The 9,739-nt window shown below is 40.1% G+C and overlaps 1 protein-coding gene across 5 annotated transcripts in view; it reads left to right on the top strand.

Moving 5' to 3' along the window:
* The first annotated feature begins 770 nt into the window (after positions 1 to 770).
* Positions 771 to 9,739, top strand: part of dbn1 (drebrin 1) — a 33,105-nt gene continuing 24,136 nt past the window's right edge. For 2 of the 5 annotated variants that reach the window (XM_028467485.1, XM_028467482.1), the window contains exon 1: positions 1,193 to 1,396. In XM_028467485.1, coding sequence (XP_028323286.1) covers positions 1,314 to 1,396 — 83 coding nt within the window. In that variant the 5' untranslated portion in view covers positions 1,193 to 1,313. Of the gene's footprint in view, positions 1,397 to 9,739 lie in introns of all 5 variants that reach the window. The other 3 variants (XM_028467483.1, XM_028467484.1, XM_028467481.1) reach the window with 2 other exon arrangements.

The following is a 9,739-nucleotide window of genomic DNA, read 5'->3' as shown; positions in this document are numbered from 1 at the left end:
CTGAATGTCAAGTTTTTCTGGAAAAAGGAGTTTTTCTGAATAACGAGCAGCAGCTAGTTACACTTTTATTTTATATTAATGTAGAAATCCAACTATTCTGAGAATAATTCTAACTAATAAACAATTATGTTTTTTCATAATGAATTAATTTAAAAGTCCCATATCGTTGACCTATCTCACCCAGACACCACCTTTATAACCAGGACTAGGAAGGATTAGGCGTGGAGGAGAATCAGTGAGGAGGTGGTAGTAGCAGGTAAAAGTTCTCTCTGTAGCACTGAGCTAGCAGTGATGCAGGAAGGAAGACCAACAATACTTTAGGGTGTTTTTGATAAAGAATTAACATTGTAAAAAGTTTAAAAGCTGAAAAATATTGATTTGCATGATATAGGACCTTTAAATGATTTAGAATTATTTGTTTTGAAATCATTTTAAATTTACAATCTACAGGAATATATATAACTGAATCATAACATAACCACTACAGCAGACATGGACTCGTCTATAAACAGTCACATTTACAGACCTTAGAGTCACTGTTATCAATAAACAGGAAGAGATTGATCACCTTTATAATAAGTGCTGACTAGGCACTGGGAGTGAGGCCCAAGGCCAACACATGATGACTTGATAATAATGTATCATATTTTTCTGCAGTCAGTGTCTTCTCCTCGTTCTTCTCTCTCTGCTCTGTTTCAGGTGAAGCTGATGATGTCACTTCCTGATCTGTGGTTCACGGCTCAACTAGTCTAGAACACTCTGATGTTCTATCTCTCTATCCTGTTCTGTTGGTCCTTCTGTCTACTAACCACAACCAGTCCACGCAGATGGCTGCCACCTCTGAACCTGGTTCTAACAGAGATTTATTCCTGTTCAAAGGGAATTGTGTCTTCTCACTGTCACTAAATACTTGTTCATGTGGATCTTGTTGGGTTTTTTCTTTCTTTCTTTCTTTCTACACAAATAAAGTTGAATTTAATTTAATATAACTGTAAAATAATAGAAATATTTACACACTTAAACAAATTAATGAACAAGCCAATAATTACATTAATAAAAATATGAAGAAAATATATTAATTAGTAATCAGGAATAAAACACCATTGAAAATGATATATATCCAAAACAGCATTGAATGGAGGTTATTTTCTGAGTTTTACAGTTCGGCGTTAGGGCCCAGCAGACACCTTGTCCTGCTCTTTGTCTGCTGGTGGACCCTCCTCCTCCTCCTCCTCCTCCTCCTCCTCATCATCATCCTCCTCCTCTCCCTCCGGGCCCTGGTGCTCTCAGTCCGGTTCCGTTGATGCTCCACCATGGCTGTGAACCTGATGAAGAACCGGCTCGTGCTGCTCACTGCCTACCATGACGTCATTGACGAGGCCTCCGACACCGACTGGTGAGTCCCACCGGGTCCCTCCATCTCCATCTACCCCTCTTCCTAGTCCTGCTCTGAGTCCTGGTCCTGTGTCTGTGTCCGTGCACGCCGCGTGCACACTTTGTCCGTCTCGTGCGTCACTGCGGACAGCTGGAAGCACTTTGGCCTCCGTGCGCGTGCAGCAGAAGCAGCAGCACGGGCCTGCTCCCGGAGATGTGCTCTAATCTGTGCACGAGAGGGGTGAGGCCCGTGCGTGCGCGTGCGTGTGACCATGGCCTCTGCTGACTTTGAGTGAGTGTGTTACTGTGCACTGTGTGTGTGTTACTGTGCACTGTGTGTGTGTTACTGTGCACTGTGTGTGTGTTACTGTACACTGTGTGTGTGTTACTGTGCACTGTGTGTGTGTTACTGTGCACTGTGTGTGTGTTACTGTACACTGTGTGTGTGTTACTGTGCACTGTGTGTGTGTTACTGTGCACTGTGTGTGTGTTACTGTGCACTGTGTGTGTGTTACTGTACACTGTGTGTGTGTTACTGTGCACTGTGTGTGTGTTACTGTACACTGTGTGTGTGTGTTACTGTGTGTGCGTGTGTTACTGTGCACTGTGTGTGCGTGTGTTACTGTGCACTGTGTGTGTGTGTTACTGTGTGTGCGTGTGTTACTGTGCACAGTGTGTGTGTGTTACTGTGCACAGTGTGTGTGTGTTACTGTGCACTGTGTGTGTGTTACTGTGCACTGTGTGTGTGTGTTACTGTGTGTGCGTGTGTTACTGTGCACAGTGTGTGTGTGTGTTACTGTGTGTGCGTGTGTTACTGTGCACAGTGTGCGTGTGTTACTGTGCACTGTGTGTGTGTGTGTGTGTGTGTGTGTGTGTGTGTGTGTGTGTGTGTGTGTGTGTGTGTTACTGTGCACTGTGTGTGTGTGTGTGTGTGTGTTATTGTGCACTGTGTGTGTGTTACTGTGCACTGTGTGTGTTACTGTGTGTGCGTGTGTTACTGTGCACAGTGTGTGTGTTACTGTACACTGTGTGTGTGTGCGTGTGTTACTGTGCACTGTGTGTGTGTGTTACTGTGCACTGTGTGTGTGTGTGTTACTGTGCACTGTGTGTGTTACTGTGCGCAGTGTGTGTGTGTTACTGTGCGCAGTGTGTTACTGTGCACAGTGTGTGTGTGTTACTGTGCACTGTGTGTATGTGTGTGTGTTACTGTGCACTGTGTGTGTGTGTGTGTGTGTGTGTGTTACTGTGCACAGTGTGTGTGTGTTACTGTGCACAGTGTGTGTGTGTTACTGTGCACAGTCTGTGTGTGTGTGTGTGTGTGTGTGTGTGTGTGTGTGTGTGTGGTAGTGTTTTAAAGTAGAGTTACGGTGGATAATAGTGCTGAGTCAGCATTAATCAATAGCTAACGTCACACCTGGTGTTTTATGAGATGATTTGACTTTAGTTTGTGAACAGTTACATGGTGAGTGTTCTGATGATTAGACTCCGCCTCTCTGTGATGTCATTGTTTTTATTTATAAACAGCATCAGTGACTTCACACACGTGTAGAGGGTTGTGTTATATGCTGAGAAGAGGAGGGGCTGATGTGTTATCGCTTTAGTTCAGAACTGCAGTCAGATGTTCTAACCAACCAGGAAGGACTTCCTCCTACTGACAGGAAGTGAAAGAGGAAGTTGTCATTCCCAGTTTATGCTGGTGTGTGTTGGTGGTTGAACCGGTCCCACTGAGGGATAATCTGATTAATCCCAGCAGGGAGTCCTGCTCAGATTACACAGTTTAGGAGTGAAATCTGACCCCCAGCCATCTGCTGCTGTTTGCTTTAGTCTGGTTTGGGTTTTACTTCCTGTTTAATCTCCTCCAATCACAACACTGGACATCAACCACTGTCCCTACATTAAAAGTGCTTTTAGTGCCTCTGAGCAAGACACTGGGTGTCACTAACAGCTGCTGACATGGGAATTTCACCTACATACCTGTGTGTTTTTGCTGAGTCGTGATTTAGACATCACACCTGAGTCAGTATTAGCTGAGTCAGGGAAAAGCTGACATTTGTGGTGTTACGGCTCATCTGGTGATCATAGAAGTTTCATTATTACATTTGAGTTCAGTTTTACTCCTTTAAAACTTCCTGAAATACATAAAAAATAGTTCATAGTCTACTACTGTCACTAACTTTACATTTTATATACGCTTCAGATGATTTTATAAACTAGATGTTTGAAATGAAATTTTCAGGCTCTGCTACAAGCAGATATATATATATAATTCATTTATTTATTTTTTGTTTCCTCATAATGGTGATATATATGGCAAATCATTCAGGAAATTAAATATATATATGAAAGTGTATTTATATATATATATAAATGAAAGACTTAATGTTTATTCATGAAAGATAAAATGATCTTGTATCATGTTTTCCATCTCACACTGATAGAGGTGTAATTTGTGTGTCGACGTTTCGTTTAAAAGATTTTATAACGTGCAAAATAAACATTTTACTGCCCTCAAAAAGCTGTAATTATTTTTGCAAAAGTGTCAAATGGTAGAAGTTCTCACATCTATTGTTCCTCACAGTCTATAGTCAGTCACCAGATTATCTGATACTATGTAGACGTAACACTGCGAAACGAAACATAAACGTGAGCAGCTTTATACGAGCTAAAACATCCACAGACTGAAAACTGCTGAAATAAATCCTAAACAGTCCTATTGTGTGAGGAGACCTGGTCCAGGACGTGGGGAGGGGGTGGGAGATGAAACGAGGTGCAGCACTTCTCTAGAAAGCCCCCTAACAGCCTCTGTCTACAGCTTTAGCTCATTTACTCAGAATTGTTCCACACAGAAGGTGTGAGAACATGAGTTTGAGCTGGAGCTGATACAGTGTCTGTTTTTACCTCTTCTGTCTAAAACAGTATAAATGACTACAGAGATGGCGTCCGGATTTTTCATATATATATATATATATACTGTATGTATATGTATTTAATTTCCTGAACAGCTTGCCATAGATATACGATATAATTAAGATCATTTTATTTCAAATAAAGTCTGACCAGAAAGACAAATGTGGATCAAATTTGCTGATCCAAAATGCTACACAACAAACAGATGATCAATATGTGACACTTTTGGCTTTTCCACCTGTAAGGGACAGCACGTGTGAGTGAGTTCTGTAGTGTATGGGTTGGGGAAGGTCTGAGTTAAAACACACTCATTAATCATTTAACTGAGCTTTTCATGTTGTTCTGAGAAGTAAAAGCAGTGACTCCTAAAACTAGTGTTTTGATGCAAAATAAGCTATAATATATATATATATATAACGCTTGAATCTCGATATATCGCCCAGCCCTAATTCCTAAATTATAAAACAGTCTAAATTAAAACATAAATGTGTATATGAAGCACATGTTTATTTAATATATTTACAGTTTATATACAAGTCAACACATTTAATATTTACTGTTAACTTCATGTTGCTTGTCTTTAAGTTAGACATTAACATTTTATTTTATTAAATATTATTACAGACTTGACATTATTTAACACTTTATAAACAGTGTATATTTGTGGAGCTTGTGATTGGATGATTTTTCATGGTGACGTACGTGGTTCCTTCTGCTGTGGTAGACGTTAAAATATCAGTTATTAATCTAACAGAACGTGTAACTGTGTCACATCCTGATGGTCTTTATGAAGATAAACTCTGTTCACCAGAACGTCTTCATCATCTCTGTTCTGAGATTGTATATGCACATATATACACGTGCACTATTTAAAAATGAATTTTTGCTAAAAAAAAATGATTTCTTTTTGTTTTCAAAGTGAACAGACACGTGTTTTATTTGTTAATTGGATTATGTTAGAGTTAGGATTATAATCTCAGTATGGAGGTAAACTCAGTACGTGACACCGGGTTTATTGCTGCTGTCGGCACTAATCTCACGAGAACTGCCACTCAGGCCATTTCAGGTTCAGTTTAGTAAGTCGTCTTTTAATTACTATTATTACATTAAAATATGGGATATTTACAGAGAAATCCTAATACGGGACGATAGTGGGAAAGAGGGTAAAATACAGGAGTTTTCCAAAACAGGATATTTGACAGGTATGACCTCAGATAAAGCTTCAGTCACAGGATAACATGATCACTAGTCCAACCATAACATGTACCGCCAGATTATGAACGTAGTTATGTGCAGAATTGGACATAATTGTTTATTTGTGAGCATTTCTAGACAATTTAATCTCCTGCTTTTCAGTAAGAAATAGTTTGTAATCGATTTATTTTTCATTTTCAGAACAAGAATTCAGTTTTTATGTCTGTGATCTGAGGCTTAGTGATGCTTTAATGTTGTTTAGGTTTGTCTGAAATGTTTGTATAATGATAAAACTACTTCATTTAGTTTGTAAAAAACATGCAAAAACTTTACAAAGTCAGGCACAATAATAAAAGATGCAGAATGTTTTTTTTTTTACAGGTGATTTAACTCCTCCTGTATCTTTTAAACATAGAACATGATGCAGGTGTTACAGTTAGACTGGTTGGTGACTGTGTCATAGACATTGTGACTGATTCTAAGGACAGATAAACAAATGTCGTGTGTTCTAGTATTGAGATGAATCATCAGATATAATGATCACCAGTTGAGCTGATACACCCACAGGTACCACCTGCTCTCCAGGTGATCACTGATAAGTAGTGTTTGGAATAACAGCGTTAGGTATCGGCGTTTGTTTTTCAGTAACGGGGTAATTTAACTAATTACTTTTTACGCCGTTACAACGCCGTTCTCGTTACTGAACGTTCAATGTGGTGCGTTACATGTATTGATTGGACAAACTGTTATCCAAAAGTATCCCCGGCTTCTGACTCAGCTGTTGTGAGGAGGTGGGTTAAAAACAAGGTGAGAGATTAGGATTGGCTAAGGCGACGTGCCAGCACATGCGACACACACACACACACACACACACACACACACACACACACACACACACACACACACACAGCAGATTTGATGAACCAGCAGAGATGATACAAACACTACTTTATATTAATTATGGTCAAAGACAAGAACGTACATGTGAAGTGTTCATTATATCCAGGAGTGAAGACTTTGTCCACATCTGTTGTAAACAACTATAATTTAATGAAACACCTCACGACGACACACATCTAAAAAATATGAATTATTTGACATAGAGCAACTATTTATTTATTTTTTAATAGTAACGCAAATAGTTATTTTCCTTGTTAATGAGTTACTTTTATTATAGAGTAATTTAGTTACTAACGCAGTTACTTTTTTGAACAAGTAGTGATTAATTATAACTAATTACTTTTTTAAAGTAAGATTCCCAACACTAAGTAATAAATAATAATCCATAAACCACGTTAGCATTTAACTAAGCACAGTGACACACACACAATGATACACACACACACAATGATACACACACACACAGAACGATACACACACACACACACAGAATGATACACACACAATGATACACACACACACAGAATGATACACACACAATGATACACACACACACAATGATACACACACACAGAATTATACACACACACAGAACGATACACACACACAGAATGATACACACACACAATGATATACACACACACAATGATACACACACACACACAATGATACACACACACAGAATGATACACACACACACACAATGATACACACACACACAGAACGATACACACACACACACACAATGATACACACACACACACAGAATGATATACACACACACACAATGATACACACACACACAAAATGATACACACACACAGAACGATACATACACACACAATGATACACACACACAGAACGATACACACACACAGAATGATACACACACACACAGAATGATACACACACACACAGAACGATACACACACACACACACACACACAGAATGATACACAAACACAGCAACACACACAGAGTGACACAAACACACAGGTTCATCTACACAATCACAATAATGAACACCACACACTTTATCTATAATTATGACATCATGTTTCTGCAGCTTCTGTGTAATAGATGAGAACATTTGAGAGAAAGTGAGTTTGTGTGGCATGTGTGTTTTCTGTTTTTGTGTAGTGTGTGAACCATGAGTCAGCAGGTCTTATACAAACAGCGTTGTTTAGCAGGTGGAGATAAAAGTGTGTCAATAATCTGTGGACACTGGACTGTGTGTGTGTGAAAACATCAGGATGTAGTGAGTGATCACTGATTAATATGTGTGATCAATAAGCTGACTCATACATTCTAACTCCACCAGTCTCTCTCACAGGTCCATCCATCCATCCATCCATCCATCCAACCATCCATCCAACCATCCAATCACAACATGTTACAGTGAACGTGTTGACGATGATGCGTTCAGGGCCCCCTGCCCCCGTTTTTTACACTTGAACAAACTGAAACAAAGACACCTCCTAAACACGACTGACCCCAAACAACACCCCCCCCCCACACACACACTGTACATACATAGACATATATTTACATAGATAGGTATATGTACAGATAGCTAGATAGTTACATTGGTATACATAGAGTACGTATTTATACTAGACTGTGTGCGAACTATACCGTGTCTTGGGCGGGGGGGGTTTCACGTCACGCGTGCCTCAGAGGGGTGTGCGATGACATCATGTTTGGTGCGTGCACCTTGCAACGTTCTGCACCCGCCAAGCATAAATGAAGCTTTGTTAAACACATCCATTATTACAAGCTTGTCTTGTGTCAGCACATGTGAGCACCTATCACATCCAACCTCCACATGTGAGCACCTATCACATCCAACCTCCACATGTGAGCACCTATCATATCCAACCTCCACATGTGAGCACCTATCACATCCAACCTCCACATGTGAGCACCTATCACATCCAACCTCCACATGTGAGCACCTATCACATCCAACCTCCACATGTGAGCACCTATCACATCCAACCTCCACATGTGAGCACCTATCACATCCAACCTCTACATGTGAGCACCTATCACATCCAACCTCCACATGTGAGCACCTATCACATCCAACCTCCACATGTGAGCACCTATCACATCCAACCTCCACATGTGAGCACCTATCACATCCAACCTCCACATGTGAGCACCTATCACATCCAACCTCCACATGTGAGCACCTATCACATCCAACCTCCACATGTGAGCACCTATCACATCCAACCTCCACATGTGAGCACCTATCACATCCAACTTCCACATGTGAGCACCTATCACATCCAACCTCCACATGTGAGCACCTATCACATCCAACCTCCACATGTGAGCACCTATCACATCCAACCTCCACACACGCATCAAAACTTCATCAAATCTAAATCTAAACCACAACAAGGGATCAAATCCACATCAAGCTGCGCAAAATAACCTCTGAAATACTATAACATGAACCAATCAATGACTAAACACACTGTGTAACGCCCACTAATGTAATAATGTCCGCAATCGTGATAAAAATAGCAGCATTTAATGCAATAACCCACAACACAGTGCTAACAATAATAATACAGTTTATAGGTGTACAGATTAGCGCTGACGGGCTTGGGATCAGCTTTACTGTGGGTCCCCATGATGTGGACAGGCAATGACCTGATTTAAACCAGGATGTTGGGTCAAATCTCTCTAATGGGGGTCCGTTAAGAGCCACAAAAAGCAACAATGAGAGGCTGTTGTCAGTGTCATTGACGGCAGAAAACCTCCTCTGACTACCTGATGAGGTGGAGATATGTTCTGCTTGCTGTACAAAGCTTTTCCAAGGTTTTTCCTGTTGGTTTATTTTGTAACTTCCAGTCACAGAACTCATCCACTGCCTCTCTTGCTGACTCACCAAGTTTTTTAGCAAGTGTCCGTACTTGGTCAGAAGTGCTTATTCAGGGCTTTTAACATGTGGACAAGGTCTGATTCCAGCATTCACCTTTTAAGGCTGTCAATCACAGACTGCTCACGCTCAGATGGTCCAGTGTGGTTTTTCTTTTTTCATTTCTGATGTCTGACTTAAAGTGACGTTTGAGACATAGCGCCCCCATGCTTCAATGGCGAGGACAAGAACTGCATGTAGACCAGTTTCTTCATAGAATAGAATCGACTTTATTGGCCAAGTTATGTAAGTTATACACACGAAATTAAAAAAAATTAAATAGTGATGCGCAAATTATACATTAAAAATAGCCTAATTCTACACATAATCCATGATTATGATAATGCAAATAATAATAATAAGATAAAGGAAATGCATGGGAAAAATAGCAGTTTGACAATATTTAAGTGACCCCCCAAAATTTCACAAATC

The sequence above is a fragment of the Gouania willdenowi genome, chromosome 14, assembly GCF_900634775.1.
Source record: "Gouania willdenowi chromosome 14, fGouWil2.1, whole genome shotgun sequence".
In the NCBI taxonomy this organism is placed as follows: domain Eukaryota; kingdom Metazoa; phylum Chordata; class Actinopteri; order Blenniiformes; family Gobiesocidae; genus Gouania; species Gouania willdenowi.
This window is presented reverse-complemented; position numbering and strand designations above follow the sequence as displayed.